The sequence below is a fragment of the Rhipicephalus microplus genome, chromosome X, assembly GCF_043290135.1.
Source record: "Rhipicephalus microplus isolate Deutch F79 chromosome X, USDA_Rmic, whole genome shotgun sequence".
Lineage (NCBI taxonomy): Eukaryota > Metazoa > Arthropoda > Arachnida > Ixodida > Ixodidae > Rhipicephalus > Rhipicephalus microplus.
In genome coordinates, this window is record NC_134710.1 from 113,119,587 (window position 1) to 113,142,050 (window position 22,464).

Sequence of the window (22,464 nt, forward strand, 5' to 3'; positions counted from 1 at the left end):
AAAAGAAAAAAAAAACGATGCTGCTCAGATGGGCTTCCTGACGCCATGAACAGTTGCTGCAGCTCATCATCCATTCATATAAGAGAACATGTCTTTGTAAATGACGCCGTCACGCCAGCCATGATTGCGGTTTCGTGAAAGAATAATCTTTTACAACTTCGAGTGTATCACCACCTATATCTCAAAGCGCTGTTCTCTGCCGAGACTGTTGCACATTACTTTGGTGTTGTGCATATTAATTTTCAAGCCTATTCTCTGCTTTCTACTTACATTTTCGTCTATACCCACGATGGTTAGTAACCACGGATCGAAACCATGAGAGCGAAAAAGAAGGAAAATAGGAGGGAAAGAACGGCAGGGAGGTTAACCAGCCTATAGACAGCTGGTTTGCTACCCCGCGCACGGGAAGGAGATGGGGGAGAAGAAAGATAGAGAGCAGAGAGGGAAGATACATTTGGCAGCACACGCGCGCACACTCAGTCATAGTCCAGTCTTGTTTTTCGCGCTGTGATATTGCTGTTACAGCCGCTTGTTCAAGTCTGTGCCACGTAGGAATTTCAACAGAGCTTTTGTCGCCTTCTGTTTCAATGTCTTCTCTCGGTCATTTAATATCTAGAAGAATAAGAATGTGGTAGAGCACATTCGGCAAGCATTTTTTTTTTCAAATCATGAATAGTAGTTAACCGCCCTCAAGAAGAAGGTATATAACAGTTGCATCTTACCGCCACTCACCTATGCAGCAGAAACTTGGAGGTTTACAAAGAGGGTTCAAGTTGAATTGAGGGCGATGCAGTGAGCGACGGAGATGAAAACGATTGGTGTAATCTTAAGAGGCAGGATGACAGTATAGAGTGGGTGCAGCGAGCAAACAGGGTTTAAGGGTGTCATAGTTGAAACCAATGAGAAGAAATGGACATGGGCTGGGCACAGAGCGTGTAGGCTCGATAACTGATGGTCATTGGTCATTAAGGGTGACTGACTGGATTCCAAGATAAAGCAAATGCGTGAGAGTGAGACGGAACAGAAAAATTAGGTGGACAGATGAGATTATTAAGTTTCAAGGTATAACGTGGCAGTATAGGAAGCACTACTTCAATATTACTTCGCCCGGTCGTCGATATTACTTCAATATTACTTCAATATTACTATGCCCGGTCGTCGCATCCCGGCAGCCAACCCTTCGTCCAATACTTCGTATTGGACGAAGGGTTGGCTGCCGGGATGCGACGACCGGGCATAGTTGCCGAACGTCTGAGGTCGACGGCGGCAGTAGCGAGCAACGTGTCCGGGAGTGAAGCAAGCGTAGCAAATCGGTCGGTTATCGGGCGTCCTCCAGGAATTGGCGACTGGTGCTGCCGCCCAAGGTGCAGTATAAGCAGCCGGGTGTGCGGGCTGTGAGCGCGTGGTGTAGGGTGGTTGCGGGAGCCTACGTACAGCGTTTGCATATGTGAGCGGCGCGGCTACGGGCTGCATCTCTTGTGAAAAGGCGACAGGCGGAGCCACAGGCTGCGTTGCATAGGTTAGGGGCGCGGCCACAGGCTGAACGGCTGGCGGATAGGCGACAGGAGCGCCTACCGGCTGTGCGACACCCGGGCAGTGACCACGGCTTGATAGAGGTGGCTCGTAGTGCGCACGAGGAACAGCTTGTGCAACCTCTTCCGATATAGCCGTGCGAAGCGGGGCAGGTAGACGGGTGGTGGTCTCGTGAGTAAAGGGCACTAGGGAAAGTTGGCGGGCGACTTCCTCACGGACGAAGACTCGGACTTGCTGAAGCAATGGTGAATTGTCGGGCATGGAGTCGAAGCTGGACAGCGACTCACCACCAGACTGAGGCTGCCTAGTCAGAGTGCGTTGCTTTTTCAACTCGTCGTAGCTCTGACACAAGCTGACGACTTCAGAAACTGTGCTTGGATTCCTTGCCAAAAGCATTTGAAATGCGCCGTCGTCGATGCCCTTCAGTATGTTTTTGACCTTGTCGGATTCGGGCATGGTGTCATTCACACGTCGACAAAGGTCGACGACGTCCTCAATATAACTGGTAAAGGTCTCGCCAGTCTGCTGAGAGCGGACGCGCAAGCGCTGTTCTGCCCTCTGCTTGCGGACAGCCGGCCGACCGAACACTTCAGCACATGACGTCTTGAAGACGCTCCATGTGGGGATGTTGTGTTTGTGGTTATTTAACCACAATTCGGCGACGCCAGTGAGATAAAATATCACGTGGCCCAGCTTGTCGGCTTCATCCCCCTTATTGTTGGCGCTCACCAGTTCGTAGTGCTCGAGCCAGTCTTCGACGTCGGTCCCATCCGCACCGCTGAAGACCTTCGGCTCCCGTAGTTTAGGATGGCCAGGGCAGTTGAACTGAAGCGAAGGCGTCGATGTAGTGGCGTTGGCAGTCATGACAGGTGGTAGCGTGCGGCTTCGCAGCTCCAGGGTGTAGCAACGGGGATTAACAGCACCTTCCACCAAATGTGAGGAGGTTTATTAGCCGTTAAAGACAGCGACGAGACAGCGTCAAGAACCGTCCAGCGATCGGCACAGCAACGAACCGAAGCACGAGCCGAGAGAGCCAGGCGTTGGCGATGCTGCTCGCTGCAGGCACATCTTCTTCTTCACAATATATATATATATATATATATATATATATATATATATATATATATATATATATATATATATATATATATATATATATTAACTTTTTTATTATGGATGCCATACTGAGGTGGAAAACTGATAGCGATATTTACAAGGGTGAATTTACCTTTTATTTTTTTTATGACCCAGATTTATTATTTACACGCACATGCGATTCAATCTCCAATTTTATGGCGGCCTTGAAACGTGCGCTACTTCACAGACTGTGGCCCAAGCTATCTCATTCGTCTGTAGCATTGTTTGTTCGGGATTTTGTACAAATCAAATTTGAAATCAACATTCACATGTACTCATTGTCTTTCCTTCTGTTATTTGTTTTCTGCCATCACAAAAGCTAAAAATTACGTAAAGCTGCAAAGTAACACTTAAGTTCAGGAAATTCCAGTGACTTAGGGCCTTTCGTGCCATAAACGTTAAAAAGAAAAAAAAAACAGTATGACGCAGTTCTTCCGTTATCATGAATGTCCTTTCGCAACCAATTCGAGCTCTGAGCTTCTGCTGACTGTATTTCTTTTCTGCTTCAAAGTAACTGATTTGATTGATTGATTGATTGATTAATTTATTGATTGATATGTTGGGTTTAACGTCCCAAAACCACCATATGATTATGAGAGACGCCGTAGTGGAGGACTCCGGAAATTTTGACCACCTGTGGTTCTTTAACGTGCACCCAAATCTGAGCACACGGGCCTACAGCATTTTTGCCTCCTTCGAAAATGCAGCCGCCGCAGCCGGGATTAGATCCCGCGACCTGCGGGTCAGCAGCCAAGCACCTTATCCACTAGACCACCGCGGTGGGGCATAACTTAGGAGGTAAACGACGTGTTTGGAGTTATAGTCGATTTCAACTGTATATAGAAGAAGCCCACGGCATTTACTCCTTAAAGGTAGGCGCACATAAGCCGGCTCCAAAAGCAGTGCCTCAGTAAAGGCTTTCGCCTTTATTAAGGCGGAAGCCTTAGACGTCTCATCAGACCCGAAACTTGACCGTCGGTGTCGTGGTGAGTGAAGAAAAAAATAAAAGATCACGTGCTGACGTCATCATATGACGTCACAGGTACCAATGTTTGTGGCAATGGGATGACGTCACTCTGGCTGCACGTGACGTAACGTCACAGAATGCTGTCACTAAAATATCGTAGCCTGGTCAAAGGTGGTCTCATCATGGAAGCAATGCAAAATCAGGGCAGGTGCCCTTGATCTTGGAGGCAGTGCGAAGCCACGTTAAGTGAAGAATGGTCTCGAAGGGTGCCGGGGCAGGATTGATATACAAGGACTGAGAATAAAGAGAATATGGATTTCGCCTTCGAGTCCTCGTAAGCGAATGCGTAAGGGACCTTGGAAGTTTTTCGTTGTTGTAAAGGTATACATTAAAGAGAACTAGCTCACCTGGCTACTTCCTTACGTTCTCTATAGCGGTTCACGCCTCGTCTATCTTCACTTATAGTTGCCTCAAAATTTCGCAGCTCGTACGTTGGCTCGTTTCTTTTTTAAAAAGTATCAGCGTAAACACTGAAACCTCTCGATGTGCGCCATGGAAGGATGGGGCATGCACGTCACAACACGCGAACGCCTTGCGCAAATGAAATACGACACGCTTGCATGCAAACATATTGTTGCGTCATGTAAAAAAATGCGCACATGTAGGGTAGCACGCGCAAGAGATGGGAACTTAGGACGAGCGCTCGTACTTCGCTCCTTTCTCGTGTGTGTGCAATGCCGAAAGCAAGGTTCTTTGTGTATTGCCCCGAGCTCAATTAAGAAACCAACTTGTATGTCATCACGTTCTTCGTGCTTGCGTTGCCTCGTTGATCGTGCCTGGATGCTTGAAGAAACACAGCAGTGCTTTCCAGTTTTTGTAATCTCAGAGAAGGCACTACCGTTCGGGCCAATGAAAAGACGAAGCAGCAATCGCTGTGAAGCCTCAGGGCAGCGCTGGTTCAAATTGTCGACCAACATTTGGTGGAGCGTTAAGGCGGTGAAAGAAGTACACAACGAAGCACCAGTGTTTGTCTGCACTAATGTGTGTAACCATAAGGCTGCTTCATGGCCTAATCACAAGAAGTTCTCGCCAAATTCAAATAACTCAAGGCTGCATTGCTGGAATAGCCCCCCATTATATACAAAGGGGTTACATTTATATTTATTATTGTAGAAATAAAAATTACAGCAAGCCCTATTGAGTAAATATACTGATTTATTATTGCGACATCATCAAAATATAATTATTTGCATGTAGTTTGTGACGTACATGTCTTTTTATGAAGAAAGAGCAATATGCATTCGATAGGAGAGGCATTATTCATATTATGGGCAATTATTCTTCGAGAGTCTTCGGGAGAGAACACTCAAGCCAATCCTGGTGCATTCTCTAAATGAGTGTAGTAAGTATTAAATAACGGCAGCTAATTAGTGCCTGACGCAGATCGGCAGTTTATTATTATTATTATTATTATTATTATTATTATTATTATTATTATTATTATTATTATTATTATTATTTTAAAGGGTTCCGGAGCCCTACACTACGGCGCCTCTCATAATCATATGGTTGTTTTGGGACGTTAAACCTCACATATCAATCATCATAAAAAAGGGGGGGGGGGCAATTCAAATTGAATGAGCTCAACTTAAGTTTACTAATTCTTTGCCTGGCCGTTGAAATTGCGGCTTGTCGGGGTATTTTTACGCGGGATAGACGTGACCTATTATTTTGTTGCGACTAATTATAAATAATATGCTACACACCACGCGTACATATTCAGATGGTAAGCTATAAAAAGGCAGGTTCAGAACTCTGATTAACTTTGATTATTTATTCCGATAGACTGGTGCTCACTGGTACAAGCAGAATTGTTCCAATGCATGGCCACAAATACTACGGTAAACGTCTACAGTTGATTTGTCACATTGAACCTTGTTGTTATGCGTGGCATACTCTTCTTTTATGCCTCTCTATGCTTAATTATCGAAAGTTGCATCGTGATGTCCTAGTGAATTTAACTTTTTTGTTGAGGAGGCAAATGAAAATAAGGGTGAATACATTCTCATGAGCACTAGCTTCCCTATAGGTAGCAAAGTTTCTACAACAGCCATTACTATGCGAATTTCGCTACTTAGGTAGCAAATTTTTAACACTCGTTACTCGTTACTTCCTTAAAGACATTGATTACATCTACCTTTTATTTGAGGGCTCAGGGCGTATGAGCGAAGGGTTGTAACAAATGGTACGTTTGCTAACGAGGACCCGTATTCGCAAGACTGTCTTCCCAAGAATTTTTCATTAGAAAACTTTTCAGCCAATCGCGCCGTAGGGCGTATAATTAGTGAAAACGGCTGCTAAATGTCAATGAGTGTTCAAATGAATCATTTTTTTCCCGAAGAAGTTCCGTAATATCGCACCCACTGAGCCCGCCGACTTCACAAGCCGGTACATTCACGACGCAGTTTTATTTGTAAATTCCAGTTCGTGTCCATGTAATCGGAAAGGCTCTCATTTCATCGGCCCAGCAGCACTGCTAAACAGGGTGGTCATCCACACCACTCTATAAGCACTGGGTCGCGCGTCAGTGGAGAGGGGAGAACGGCAGCCGCTGCCGTCGGACTGGTTTCACCCGGCCTGGTCCATTCTTACGACACGCTTGCGCACAGAAAATCGCTCGAGGGGAAAGTCTCGATCGCTGAACAAGGACAAGGTCACCGAGGGAAGACCCAAGAATCTCAAGGTTGCCTTCTGACGCTCCGTCACGTGACCACACCGTCGGTCAGCAAACAAGTTTCTGCGGTTCGATACTTCTCTCTCTTACTCTCATAATGGTACACGCTGGACTGCTCCAAAAAAACTTCTACCAATAATTTTCGACACAGTCTGCCAAAGTGTGGGTGCGTCATAGGATCATGCGTCTGTCTGGCCCCTGTGACTGCGCTTCTTTTCTGATGTTTCTTTTTGCGAGACATGCCGGCGCCGTCTGCACCTCTCGGGTGGCGTCGCGGTCACGCGACTCTGCGCGGTGGTGGTGACGCAAACTGCCCCGCGTCTTTGCTGGTGATAAGCGTGTGACGACGCGGAAAAGCGGCCGGAGACGTCACTATCGCGACCTGCTCCAGAGCGCGGTGCGCCCGGACCTCTTCCCGTCCGCACGAAGAGTGCCGACATCAGCATTGGGCCAAACGGCGCTGTTTTTCACGCGCGGCCGCTGCTCTATGAAACGCTGCTCCCTTGCACTGTGAAAGTCTGGCGAAAGTAGTCAGAAAATATAGTAACGTATAAAAAAGGCAAAAATAAATAGGACGCTGGATCTTTATCATAACAGCAATGCATCAGACTGTGGGTTAACGCGTACGCTTTCGCTTTGACGTAGTGGAGTTTCTCACTCGCATGCAGATGCTGCTTCGCTTCTGATTGGCGCTTCTGATTGGACGACAAACTCGTAGTGAACTCACAGTATGTCGCTCTTCTTTCTCGTTCCTGTCCCTTTTTTCATGTTTCTAACTTTGCGCTTGAACGTCGTCATTAGCTAGCGCAATGAAGTGACCGGATCAGAGCAGACAATATGGTGGACACGCCGGTTCAACGTCTTTCTTCCCCAGACACTTCAGTGATTTTCGTGCTGTTACTGCATTAGTCATCACCAATGCACAAAAACATACGCTGTCTCACGCGCTACACGCGAGGTTCCTACGCGCACAATACGCCGCAACTACGGTCGCGTTTATTCTGTATTCGAATGTTTCACAGTGACACTGCGCAACGTTCTACACAACGGTTGGCACAGGCGTTGACACAGCATAAATAACGCGTGCGTTAGTTACACGTGTAATGTGCAAGCATGAACCAGCGAAATTGCAATAACGTGTGCCAGTGCATAGCAGTGAGTAAACAATAAAAAGAAAGTATTCATTTGCGGGGTTTAACGTCCCAAAACCACCATATGATTATGAGAGACGCCGTAGTGGAGGGCTCCGGAAATTTCGACCACCTGGGGTTCTTTAACGTGCACCCAAATCTGAGCACACGGGCCTACAACATTTCCGCCTCCATCGGAAATGCAGCCGCCGCAGCCGGGATTCGATCCCGCGACCAGCGGGTCAGCAGCCGAGCGCATTAGCCACTAGACCACCGCCGCGGGGAATAAAAATAAAGTATGCGGACACTACACCGTGATCACAGTGATCGTAAAAATTATATTGTGCATGCGTGTCAGAGCCTTCAAGTTTTTTTTTTGTAAAATTTTTTTTTTCTCTCACTGTAAGGCCCAGAATTCGCCTGCGTGTTCTCTCGCTCGTTGCGAATTATGCGCACGGTCAACTGCACTTTTCTTGATGTAAACGTTGTCTCGTGCTTAATTTATACGGTTTGTTAATGCGACGAATCTTGCGACATATGGGCATTTGGGTTTTCTAGACAACAAAATGCATCTTTTCTTTAAAGTAATGGAATTTTTTATTTGTTCTAGAATTTGGACATTCCGGCTGCAGATCTGATACGATGAAAAATTCCCTTGCCCGTCCTGTCATTGGAACTGCGTGGCTAATAAACACTTGTGGCGTTTCAATTTTTTTTTCCAAAGAAGGCTAAATTCAGAAACCGAAACTATAGGCTAAATTTTACGAGAACGAAAAACGCGCCTAATGGGGAATTCCATTGAGAGAACAGGAGTAGAGGGGTAGTTCTGCAGTGAGGAACGGGAGGCAGAGTACTGGTAACAGGGTCACTCGATCTGCCACTGGAGCACTGGAGGCACGCTCCCGAGGAGCAGGTGAGAGGGTGACGAGTGGGGAGACAGTGCGATTGAAGCGTTCTAAGGCGCAGCATTTTTTGTAGGCACTGCGCCGTGCTCCCTACCGGGTGGCAGAAATTAGGTGCCTACTTCTTTTCCTAACCACTACCACCACCATTTTTTGTGGGGCAGCAGCAAAATACGCGTGAAATTGTTCAGTCACGTGGTATTCATTATCGTAATGCATAGCAAGTTTGTGCAACGGACGCATTCGGCAGACTTCCAACTGTCGTTGTCGCCACCAGTACAAAACAGCGGTGGTGTCAAACTACACATAGTTGCTACCATTGCCGCCCAATCCACCGGCTGAATAAAAATTCGGAGACTGACGTGAAAATGTCGCGTGACTCCCGTAGACTGCGCCTACACCACTTGTCAGGCGAGAGCACGGTAAACTGCTTCCGGCTGCTCTCGGGGCAGCAAAAGCACCGTAGCTCTACAAGTGGATGACAGTGCTCCTACACATATTCGACCACTGAAACACGCTGGCTCTGAAAAGAGCACTTGCAGCGTGCTTTTGAGCACTCCCGTTCTCCCTATGGGATTAGCCATAAGTATATTTAATTTCTAAAGCAGTTGGAATCAAAACGTGGCAATTTTTTTGTTGTAACATGAACTAAAAAAGGCAGTTTATAATAAAAAATGAGCCAAACGCTCCAACTGTTTCAATCAAACTGAGCCACATCCATTTAACCAGCCCTCTGTCAACAATCGTGAGGAAAACAACCAACATGGTCGCATCCAAAATGTTTCGTTTGTGCCCTAGTTGCTTTGCTATCGGGTTGACGTTCCACAATTAGTTTTTCAAGGGCGAATTGGCACCTACTGAATAACGTGATGTTCTATGACAAAACTCTAATATAACGAGTGAGAGATTGACTTCCTATTTCTTTTTGCGTCTGAGTGTTTCTTTGTCGAGTTTAGCGCTACAGTTCGATGTCCTTCTTTCGCTCGATCCCACATGGTATATTTGAAAAAAAAAGTTATATAAAATGAAAATGCTGAGCGCCGATATATTCTCTAGAGAAGAAGAAGTGGTCCGAAATGGCATGACATAAAATGAGCTGGAACACTTTTCAAGGCCTTCATCAGACGCCAAAAACAAGAAAAAGTGCTTACAGTCCAGAATAGTGCGCATTTTCTCAGGGAGGGCCACTCATTTTTCAAGTGTAGTAATCTCCATTTCGCTCATGCTCCGAAGCACGTCACCGACTCAAGCACAAAGATTATGTTTCATCGCGAAAAAAAAAACGTGCTATAGCGTGCATTCTAATCGTTATTTAACGCAATACTTCAAGCGCAAATGAAATGTTCAAATCAATACGAGCCAAATACGAACTTTACTCCTGAATACCGACAATAGTGGGCTAGGTAGATTTGAGCCATTATTTAGATTTGGAGTATTTAGGGCACAGGAACATACTGAAAAAAATTTGTTTGAGCAGGCCCGATCATATTGTTAGCAGCGAAAACGTGCGGTTTTGTCAGTTTCAGTTAAGGTGTATTTGGCTCCTTTAGTTAAAAAAAAACGCCACACTTGTCCTCGGTGTTTTAATTTGTTGGGCGATTCGACATTCTTAAAAGAAATCGTTCGTACCCAATGGCTAGTGGTCCAGGGGAACAACTGCTTTTTTTACCGTCGTCTTGTCTATATAGACGGTTTCGAGATTGCAAAAGTTGTACCCCCCCCCCCAAAAAAAAAAAAAAAACTTCCGGTCACTTCATTTACCAGCTCCTAAGGTCAGAATAGACAGCACGTTTTGAAGTTTTTTTCAAGGATAAGGAAAGTCTTTTTCTGGATTTTTAGACAAAGCCAACGTGCGTACCGCTCAAGGGAATCTTCTATAATGTTTGTAGCTCAAAAACATTTACTTCAATGTTTGAGTTTGAGTTTGAGTTTATTCAATCACGTGACAAGTACACGAAAATGCACTGTATACTTGGTTTGGTGCGAAGGCAAAAAAGCTGCATTTCACAGCTTGACTGGCCCCTTCACCCAGAAAAAAATCTAAACTACAAATTCACAAAAAATTACAAAAAAATACAGGCAGCGGAAAGCGACAATACAAAAAGAAACACGCATGTGGCCCATGACAGCAAATAATAGAATCACAACTCTAAAATACATACAAAAATATTCATAACAAAGCACTGCATGAAAGAATAAAAACTGAATAACCATTACAGAAATCACCCAACATTCATTTCCAACACAATCAGCCCATCCGATTTCGCATTTCAGTTTTAGACAATATACGCAGATTATCAGTTGTTTTCATTTGTTCATCACACTTGGAAGGCGGTAACGTAGTGTTTCAAATCCATCGTTTGTGCGAGGACAAGGCACGTGCCAAGTCTCCGTACACCGAGTAACGCGACTGGCAGGATTTGGTTGCAAGGTGGCCAAGGTGCGTAAGGTATGTATTTTGCCAAATAAAAAAAACAAAGCTTTAGAAAATCAGTGGAAAGATTTTCTAAAGCTCTTCTTGCCCACCAATGCTGTTAAGACACATTGGTGGACGCAACCGGTTGTCATCAAGGGCCTCTGTTTGTAAACAGTGAAAAGGTCTATACCTTTTTTCTTTCATTACCCAGCCCAGTGTTGCCAACCAGACATTCTTTCGGGTGGACTACCCTGTTTTTTCATCTTCTATTTTTCTATCCGTTCTGTCCCACACACATACACCCGCGAGTCAGGAGTCCTGCCGGTCTCGGTTTCGTAAAGTCATGTATCAGTCATTTAGTAATAAGTACTCGAGATGTCGCGCTGTTTACGTGGGAATACAATTAAAATAGGAAATAATTTGGCTATTGTCTTTTTCTCTTCGTGAGATGTGGTGCTTTAATGTTGGTGAAACACGATAACGTTCCGCTAGTCTTTTATCTCCAGCCCCATTTTCCCCCTACAATTTGTGCCTTTAAGAAACAGTCTAGCACCTGCGGTGCACAGCTGGACGTACTGAAATGGAAGGAGTACAGCGAGAAGGAAGCAGGTGCAAAGGGTTTGACTTCACACTTTTCGAAGAAGTGACTAAATCACGTAGTTTATCGCTCATCCATCGGCATCGGTGTATCCTGTATAGCGAGTCCTTCGAGTGTACGTTGCTATATACCACAATCTGAAATAGTATAGGAATACCCCTAGCGTGACGCCAACCGCTATGTATTCAAAGGTGCAGAAAACGGTGGTAAGCGCGTATTTAAGACACCAGAATATTCGCAGAGTCACGGATGTGAGGCAACTTACGCTGTCTGGGAACATACTGGCACCGCTTGAGGCCGCCCTTCGCTCCAACTGTTTCCCTGCTCGGCTCGAACCTGATGTTTTGCTGCGCGGCACCTGCCATCAGCTGTGTGTCGCCTTTTCTAGAGTCCCACGCACCGCGACAGGATGCGCTCTTCTCTCACGTCTATGTCCACGTGTATGTCGACCAATAAAAACTAATAAATTAAGCGATGTTATTATGTACCAGGAAAGCTTGCACGCACATCCGAAAGCCCAGCAGGAAGAGCCGTTGGTGATCAGGTACAAGCCTCTCTTTTAGACCTCCTGCTTACGCAGCGGGTCCGGAGGGGGTGTTTGATTGCCCTTTGTCGGGTGTTTTAAATTCATTTATGCATATACAGAAGGTCCCACCTGGCGCTTGTTTTGCAGCGTTTGCAAGCGTGCACTAAGACGTCGTGCCGTGGGGCATGACGGCTTACGCGGTAATTAAGACGCCAAATAATTCTGTCCTCTGGAGGCAAATATGATTTCGAGCTTCTTGAACATACCACCGTTCAGCGTTCAATCCGTCGAGCGCTTTAGAGAATCTCAATGTACACTCCTTCGCCTCAATCCACCCACCCGTTCGGCTAAAGCCGCTGATATCACGGATCACGCTGAGAAAATATCAAAATAAAAAGACGTGCTTAGCGATGTCATATTGGTACCTACCTCACAAACTACGGGCCACAATGCTTCAGTTGGCTTCTACCCAAGCATACCTTTTAAATTAATTGTCAAACATTATTAATGAATCTCTCTCTCCCTTTCTATTTCTTGGAATGGTATTTTCGAATGACACCTCAAAACACACCCTTGTTTAATCAACACTGACCCGTGTTCTTTTCAGCCCTCCGTACATTAATTTCCACCCATGTAGCTTGAATAGTCTTGAATTATTGAATTCTATTGACTATTTTACGGATAGGTTTCAGTGCGGTCATAATGGTCTCTTAACCTTTATTTTCTTTTTTGCATCTCTAACTACTAAACAAACAGTTTTATGGTAGACGCACGTGCATAAATACGAGTGGGTTGGTGCACACGATGTTTCAAGGCGTTATTATTTCATGTCACAATATGCAATAGGAAGAAAACAGTGGCAGCCCCAAGAGATGTCTTATGGAAAAATCTGTACTTAAGCAGCTGCGCTTTCAAGAAGTGGTACGTTGTAGCTTGTATTACTGCCTTCTGACAGTATTGTCAGAAGGAACAACAAGCGCATCACACAATTGACTATGCATAATACGTACCGCAGTTTTTTTCATATTTATTTATTTATTTATTTCGTCTTTGTCGTTCTTTCTTTCTTCCTTTCTTTCTTTCGTTAATTCTTTCTTCCTTTTTTCTTTCTTTCTTCCTTTCTTCCTTTCTTTCTTTCTTTCCTTCTTTCTCTATATGCAGTTCCCGTGCACTTATACGTCCACAAAATCGGCCTAGATGTTTGTTCAGAACGACGACATCACGGATATCTGTGATCAATAGAGAAGCGTGCATGGTCGCGGAGAAAGGTCGAAATAGGCAAACAATCTGTTATGCTGAGCGAAAGCGACATGCCCGATTATATGTGTAGCCAAATTAAGCTTTATTAAAGCGACTGCCTAGATCCTGTACAATTAGGGGGAAGCGTACAAAAACGTTCAGATTGACCGTATACAGTTTTGTGTAATCCAATGAAATGCTAATTTTTATTCGGCAACAAATGTCGCCACTTTAAATTTCACGCGATGTTTACGTTTATGTACAACACTTATCTGAAGATATATGTCCGAAGGTATCAGAATAAGTGGGACCAATCTCCTTTTGTGGTATGAATCATGTGCTTATAGGACGCAACAACTACAACCAAATCAGCTAGAGATGCACACTGTTCAACGACTATGCAGCGACGTGACGAAGATGAAGCATATGATGCTTGCGTATAGTAATATCTATCTCACATGTTTGCACATATCTGGCTGCGTGCATGGTTCTAGCAGTATAGTTTTCTTCACAGTATATCGTTCACATTCTGGAGTGTTCTCCAAGAACGTACAAGCGCTACACCAAAGAAAACGAGGGTTAAACAAAACATTTGCTCGAATATAGTAAGCAATTCTATTAAAAAAAGAAGCCTGCCTGCTTAAGAGATAGCCGTAAGCCCAAACTGTTTGCCCAGGTTTTATGCCGGGATTGATGTTTATTGCGCGGAACCGAGAGGCGCCTACTTAGTTGCATTGCTTTCATTTTGGACAATAGGAAGGCACTTTATTTACCGTACACGATGGCAGTCCGCAGTATCGTCCGCAAAGGGAGATGAAAAGATGGAGGGGAAAATGACGCTGTGGATTTCTTTTTCTCTCTTTTTTTGTTAAAAATGACTTCTAATTAAAGCGAACCTATTTAGATCACACTTTTTCTAAAAGGGGTCGTGCCCTATTTTTTTTTCGCTTGAATTAGCTTGAGTATATAGGTAACTCGCTAGGCTATGTGCCAATCTCGCCTGAAATAGGTTCATAGAGCTGAACCTATTTCATTGGTGCACATTACTGATGTGCAACTCGCAACAACAACGTCTGCTTCCACGCACATGAGGCAAACGTTCAAAAAGATCCGAAACATTTATATAGTCTGCCGTTTGCATCTGCTGCAATGCGCCAGGCGTTGTGTTGCGATGTACGCGCATTTCCCTGCGTTCAATGTCATCCGTTTGCACACGACACGACTTTTTGTATCTTTTGCGGATTTCTACGCATGTGCTAGCAAATGTTTGCGGGACGCGAAAGTTTCTATAAAGCTGAATTTACGCTTTGTCTGGGAATGTAATTTCGAAATGAGTGTTCCATACTGCACCTAACATTCCTACCTATACACTCACCAGCTTGATTACAAGCATTGAGCAATGATATTGCAGAAATTCGCATTTGTTGTGGATCCAACGTCCCGCACTCTTTTGCTTTTGATAGTACCTTTGTGGCTCGATATAAGCAGTGATATCTAGTATCTCTGCAGCGTAACATTTTCTATCAGAAGGTGCTTCGGGTGACCAATATGTGGTTGTTCGTTGTTTATCTTTTCTGGGCCAAATGCGAAGGTGTCTTTTGGTTCACTATATTTATACTAGAATGTCGGATACGAAAAGATTTTGAATGGGGTCCCTGAGATGTTTTACGAGGAAGATAGCTAAGATAAACTAAAAATATTTCTGGGGTTACAACCATGGTTGAACGTGGTAAATGAATTTGGTTGAGCGAGAGCTGTGTTTTGCTTGCTTTGCGAAAGGACGATACCTTATATGTCTGCAGAAAATTAACATGGGCTCATTGCGAGCCACATGGATCAACGGCCTCGCTCTTCCTCCTCCGTCCTCCTTGCCTGTTTCTGGTGAATGAGCTGCCACACAGCCGCTTTTGTAGCGGTCACTACCACATTTACACCTGCATCACAGGAAAACATGCAGACGCTGCTCGACGCCGTTGGCGCGAACGCGCAGTAAATGAATGGGTGGATGGATTCTATGATCATCCCCTTGAAATGGGGCGGTGGCAAGTGTGTCACTAGGCTCAGTGAATAAAGAGAAAACTTTTGATTGATTGATTGATTGATTGATTGATTGATTGATTGATTGATTGATTGATTTGTGGGGTTTAACGTCCCAAAACCACCATATGATTATGAGAGACACCGTAGTGGAGGGCTCCGGAAATTTTGACCACCTGGGGTTCTTTAACGTGCACCCAAATCTGAGCACACGGGCCTACGATATTTCCGCCTCCATCGGAAATGCAGCCGCCGCAGCCGGGATTTGAACCCGCGACCTGCGGGTCAGCAGCCGAGTACCTTAGCCACTAGACCACCGCGGCGGGGCAAGAGAAAACTTTTTTCAAATAAGTTGGCCTAATACCTTAATTGTCAATTTCGCTTAAATCTATAGAGCATTTCATCGGGTGTGGAGGACGGGACTAGCAACTAGCGCTTTCCTCCTTTTTGGCTGCGTGCCGACGGCGCGGAGTGTGCAGATTGATGATTAGATAAGTGGCGTTTTCGAACAAATTTAGAATGTTTTAGGTCGAACTGCAGATTTTCTTCCCTTTTATTGCGATGTAAGCCAGCGAAATGTCAATGGGAAGCCACTACGCCAATTTTTGGTTGTTATAACAACTATACACAAAAAAAAAGGAAACTGCCGTCTGAGTAAGTATGCGGCCCGCATCACCAAACGCCCAGTGTTTTCGGTTCCTTCATCGTACATCGTTTGTGTTACGCGACACGTTCCATATCAGCAAGTACCGCAATATAGACGGAATACCTTGTGTTCCACTCAGCCAAATTCCAATCGGATGTGGCTAAATTGACGACCAAACCTAAGCCGTCTAGCACGCCATGGCCGCTAAAATGCAAAAAAAAAAATCTAAGCGCCACACGAGCAGCCATTTGTGTTGCTCTCTCTTCGCTTGATTACTATCTTAGAATAATAGGTTTAGTCAAAACAATTAGCCTTGCAGCTCGGCTCGACACAGTGATCGATGTATTTGATGTGGCTCTGTACTAACAAGGACGAGAAACCCATTACTTCAAAGCGGGGTAACCAGCGTGACACATTTAATTTGTGCTGCACACCGGCCTTGTGCACCCAACATTCACTGAATTTTACATGAAAATTACGTGGCGGAATTCTTGTCGTGAGTGTGCAATTTTCGGAAGACGGCGGGATGGATGGCGCACGATGTGCGATATAGAAGCCGAATAGTGAGGAAAAAGAAAAGGAGTTATGTCACTTCGTCCTTGGAAAAACTACCTATATGGAAGACAACTTTTCGCGTGGTCAAGAACCGAACCTGACAAGTCGCGCAAATATATCTACAACATAGTTATTTCTCTTTCAAGAGCAAAACAAAATTAAACCACGTTGCTGCGGTTGTCTATTGTTTCTATAACTGTCAATTTAGTTGCTCTTAGTTTTGTGAACGATAGCCAAGATTTCGCAAAAGCTGTGTAACTGGTAGACAAAATAATTTTATAAAAAAACTCAAAAATAGCTCTTATGCCAATCATAGGCTTGAGCCTGGGCACGCTTTGTGCCTCATCGGCAGAAGAAACTCTCGACTTTCCCAATACCACCACCGCAATCCAAGCAAATGCCACGACTCTAAAAAGAAAAAAAAGGAAAAGAAGCGTGCTGGCATGGAAACATCAGCATCGCAATTGTGAGCCAGCACCTCCCTGTGAACCGGTCTAATTTTGTCCACACCCGGAGGACAATAAAAGATCGACAAGCAGGTTTAATTAATAGTTGAACAAAACATAGACAACAGTTTTTAAGCAAAAAACAAATGCCGTCATCAACAAGCAATGAAAATTGCGCGCTCACGCATGATTGCATGTATGGGTGGTATAGTCGCTGCAATGGCATAAAAAAAAACGCGAGTGCAAAAACACACCTAAATATTACAGTTCAGGGAAAAAATTCATTGTATTCTCAAAGGGTAGCAGCTGTTGTTTTCCCGGTTAGAAAGGGTCTGAATATTCTAACGTTCTTTTTTTTTTTCAGCAGAAAGATTGCCGGGAACATATGACACCGACCACTTGCGACACATTCGTGCCGGCACATAATATTATATTTGCCCCGTATGAATCTAAACGTTTCAGCACATCTCACAGAGTCATTTCGTACCTATACTGCATCATTTGACATGAAATTCGGCGCGCCAGAGCGAAAAAAAAAAAACGACTGCAACTGCAACCGTACGAATACCTTCCATAGAAACGCAGAGCTTCGCACGCTCCAGTGGGTTGCCAGACCAGGAACGGCGCGGCTCGCTAAGCATTATGGTGGCGCCCACGTTACCAAACGCAAATTCATAGCCCAGTTCTCTGCCCTTTACGACAGAATGCCCTTATTTTCCCCACTACTTGTTTTTGTTCCTTACGTCTTGTTTTCTAACACCAATACTCTAACCACCTCCGACTTATTTATATCGCGGCCGGTTAAGCTTTCCATTGTCGTCCCTAAACCAGAAGGCTTCATGTAGGCCAAGCGTACATCTGCGTGTATATTGTCACACTCAATCATAACATGCTCCATCGTTTGCTTGCCTTTGCCATAACATGTACTCTGTCGTCATTCATGAAGGGAACACAGGAGCGCGTGGCTGATGCTCTGCGGCGGCCGCCTACAGCACCATCAACCGACAGCGAAAGAAAACACGTTCGCTTTCGGCGTAATTTATCGACGAACAAAATAATCAGTCACGGCCGGTCATGGCCTCTGAGATAGCGCATGTACGGCGTGTTTTTCTCTGGCCGTCCCAATCGCCGCGCTCCCCAGCAAAACTTACGTGTATCGCCTCGCAAGCCTGGCTACCACGAGAGGGCGCATTTAGTGAGGGTTCCGGTGGCGGCTGAGACCATGGCATATAGCAGAGCGCATGGGACTCCAGCGTGCGCATATTTTTTTTCGCCTACGAGCAAGAATCACCACCAGCATCTTCTAGCTTAACTCAGTGTTTTTTTTATACTACAGCATTTATTTTGGTCCAATTTACTAACGAAAGCATTGCAACTGCTACATTTTCCTGATGGGTAATTGTAAGAAGGTATAAATTAATTTGTGTCAGTATTACTTTTGTTCCTTTGCGGTCCGTTTCGTCTCGGTTATAAATACCTTGATTTAAAAAATTATAGAGGCATCCTAGTATTCCTCCTTTTCTCTGGAGACCTGTATGGGGAGAAACTGGATGAATTATCTTCGTTGATTCATATTGTTCTCCTATTCTGACTCACAATTTCACAACTACATTGAGTACGGACATTTATGAGGTGGTCGACCGAAGCGCCGTTAAAGAAAGTGCAAATTATTCAGGCTATGTAACACCGGAGTGGTTCATATCATGGTACATCAAATTCTGAACGCGTGTTGCGTACTTGTTGAACAAACAAAACATTTCGATGTTCGTTCTTACATTGCCCACCGTATTCACTTAACACCGTATAATTCACAATGCGAATGGACGACCATAAGTGACCAAAACGTGCCTATAACCAGCCCACACGTGGTCGTCACAGAAACAGAGACGTTCAGTCTAGGCATAGTATAGTTCAGAAGCCTAGAATGGGAACAGTTAGGGATAAGAGTTAATGGAGAATACCTTAGTAACCTGCGCTTCGCCGATGACATTGCATTGCTGAGTAACTCAGGGGACGAATTGCAACTCATGATTACGGAGTTAGACAAGGAGAGCAGAAAGGTGGGCCTTAAAATTAATCTGCAGAAAACGAAAGTAATGTACAACAACCTCGGAAAGGAGCAGCGCTTCGAGATAGGTAATAGTGCACTTGAAGCTGTAAAAGACTATGTCTACTTAGGGCAGGTAATAACCGCTGAGCCTAACCACGAGATTGAAGTAAATAGAAGAATAAGAATGGGGTGGAGTACATTCGGCAAGCACTCTCAAATTATGACAGGTAGATTGCCACTATCCCTCAAGAGGAAGGTATATAACAGCTGTATCTTGCCGGTACTTAGCTGCGGAGCAGAAACCTGGAGACTTACAAAGAGGGTTCAGCCTAAATTGAGGACGACGCAGCAAGCAATGTAAAGAAAAATGGTAGGTGTAACCTTAAGAGACAAGAAGAGAGCAGAGTGGATTCGGGGACAAACGGGGGTTAAGGATATCATAGTTGAAATAAAGAAGAGGAAATGGACATGGGCCGGGCATGTAGCGCGTAGACAGGATAACCGCTGGTCGTCAAGGGTAACTAACTGGATTCCCAGAGAAGGCAAGCGGGTTAGGGGGAGACAGAAGGTTAGGTGGGCAGATGAGATTAAGAAGTTTGCGGGTATAAATTGGCAGCAGCAAGCACAGGACCGGGTTAACTGGCGGAACATGGGAGAGGCCTTTGTCCTGCAGTGGACGCAGTCAGGCTGATGATGATAATGATGATGATGATGATCATGATGATAGTATAGACGCATGGCGACCACCTGCACCCTCCTCCCTGTATGCTGCTCTGCGGCTCGACGGGAGGATTCTTGAAACGGCGTTACAATGAAAAGCTGTGGTAGTTCCGTGAAAGGAAAGAAAAAGCAACCCTTTTAATCGAGTGTAACGCGTGAGCGTAGAACGTGGCACTCTTCTGACTTCACTTGTTGATCGGGCTGTCATTTTTTTCTTCGCCAGTGCCCTCCGTACTATACAGCTTGCAAACTTCGAAGTACAGCAAGTTTTCAACGCACCCTGATCTCTTGCAGAGACATGGCAGTTATAAGTGTTCTAATATGGGCGGGGCAAATCTACAGCGAAAAATTCAATTTGAGAATATATACGCCCAAACATTGACTTTGCCTCTCGTGCACCTTGGCCCCAGATTCCCAAATGAGTGCATAGTTATATAAAACGCAAAACCAATTTTTTCTCGCCTCATGAAAGCTTCGCCAACAGCGTGGCAGGATTTTCGACCATACGAAGCAGCGCCGTAGTGCGGAGAAAAGAGCTGGCCACGCCCACCTCTGGAAACACGCTCTCTTCGTGCGATTGGGACGGCCGGAGACAAACCTGCCCCACGCCCGGCATCGTGGAGCCCATGGGCCGGTAGCCAAGCGCTGCTGGATTACGCTATCGCTACGATAACGCTACTGGCGATTCCAGCAGCGCGTATCCCGCTGCGAACAAAGTTATTGTGGTGTGCGGACGACACCGGACCCAAATAACCAGTCACCGCCGGTCACGGGCACTCTGGAGGCGCGCTCCTCGAGACCAGCCGGCCCCACCGCGGTGGTCTAGTGGCTAAGGTACTCGGCTTCTGACCCGCAGGTCGCGGGATCAAATACCGGCTGCGGCGGCTGCATTTCCGATGGAGGCGGAAATGTTGTAGGCCGAAAGGGCGATGCCACCTAAAGCAGACCACTTTTATCTGTCGGCTGATGGTGCTGTAGGCAGCCGCAGCAGAGCGCCGGCCACGCGCTCGCACGTTCCTTTTCATAAAAATTGATACTGTACATATAACGATCATTGCCCCGCCATGGTGGTCTAGTGGCTAAGGTACTCGGCTGCTGACCCGCAGGTCGCGGGATCAAATCCCGGCTGCGGCGGCTGCATTTCCGATGGAGGCGGAAATGTTGTAGGCCCGTGTGCTCAGATTTGGGTTAAAGAACCCCAGGTGGTCGAAATTTCCTGAGCCCTCCAGTACGGCAACTCTCATAATCATAAGGTGGCTTTGAGACTTGAAACCCCCCATATCAATCAATCACAAATATTGGAACACTTTCTCGGCCGATCTACTCTCTTTCATAATCCTTGGCCTCGCTTCGAACCCCATTTTGCTCTGAGCTTCCCTCGCCTCTAAACTTGTTCACACCATGCATATCACGCTTTTACAGTCTCATTTGTTGTCTTCCCATGAGCAGCTAACGCAAAGCATCTTGCAATCCTTTAATTTACATCCATTCCTTATTATCTCATGCACACCACTGAGTCCCCAAAAGTAAGCCCTGAAATTATTACAGTTTTCCACAAATCTCGAAGCATCTCGTGCCTGTTTTTATCTCCACAACACTATGTGCTTCGCTATAGCTGCATTTCTCTTTCCCTTTGCTGCCGAGGCTTTTTCACCTCCACGTATCTACAACCTTGATTTATCCATACTCCGAGGTGTTTCTATTCGCTCATACCCCCGTTAATTTTTGGTCCTGTATTGACACCACCTCCTCATTGGGATCACTGAATAAAACTTATCTACATTTTGTTACAACAAATCTGAGCTCTTTAGTTTCACCTTCCCTTCCCCATATATCCGCCATCCATTGTATATCATATCTACTGCATGTCCGCAAATAAGACAATATCGTCCGCATAAAATAAGTTTGGAATATTCTACTCAATCATCCCACTGTATTGTTTGTGTGAAAATATTGCTACCTTCTTTAGCGCTTGTTTCATTCTTGCCTTGTACAAACTGAATAACAGCGGGGACACCCTTGTCTAAGCCCCTTGCTAAAACGTTCTTTTTGCTACCTATTCCTTCCATTCTATGCAAACCGTATGGTCTCGGTATATCTTACTTAAAAGCTGTACACGGTCACCGCTTTTGCCCATTCCTCTCAATATACTCTACAAAATCTCCTGATTAACGTTCTCGTGCACCCAAGTAATGTCTAGAAACGTCACGTACAAAGGCTTGTTTTCTATTTTAGACATTTCCATACATTAAGTGATAATAAAGAGGTTATCGTCTAGCCACCTGTCGACTCGAAATCCATTCTGAAGTTCTCTCAAAATATTGTTATGTTTTACCCACGTTTCTTTCTTCTTTCTTTTTTTTACTGCTTGCATGACATATCTCTAAAATGGTGGTCGGTTGTCTGTATGAGTGAATGGTAACCGATTTTCACTTGCCATTGTAGATGAAGTCCATTCTACTTTTTCGCAAACTCTTTGGTATTTACCTGTCTTGTAAGCATTTTTTTACGGCTTTCGAGAGTGTTTCCTTAGTGTTATGTCCTAGTTCGGTAATGGTACTCTGGCGGTGGCGGCACGAAAGACTGACCTTGCGTCGCTGTTGGTTTTCGCGAACGCCGTGCACTATAGCGTTTCGCTGAAGCTTCTTAGCCGGCGCTGCGACGACCCGCGAGGCGCGTGGAACGAAAGGAAGCATAGAGGCGTTCGTACTCTGGATAAGCATTGGCGTGAATTTGGCGTAATCTCGAGGGATCTCGAGGGCAATGCGTAAACAATTTTCTGCGGTGCTGACGCAGTTCAGGTACGCCTTGAATCTGACCTTGGCTGA

At 45.2% G+C, this 22,464-nt stretch overlaps 1 protein-coding gene across 2 annotated transcripts in view; it reads right to left on the reverse strand.

Annotated features, from left to right (window-relative positions):
• Positions 1–22,464, reverse strand: part of Tat (Tyrosine aminotransferase) — an 88,446-nt gene that overhangs the window by 45,523 nt on the left and 20,459 nt on the right. Inside the window, exon 1 of one of the 2 annotated variants that reach the window (XM_075877434.1) lies at positions 11,683–11,778. The exons of the other annotated variant lie outside the window; for it this stretch is intronic. Within the exon in view, the coding sequence (XP_075733549.1) occupies positions 11,683–11,697 (15 nt within the window). The 5' untranslated portion in view covers positions 11,698–11,778. Of the gene's footprint in view, positions 1–11,682; positions 11,779–22,464 lie in introns of those variants that run through there. 2 annotated transcript variants of the gene reach the window in all.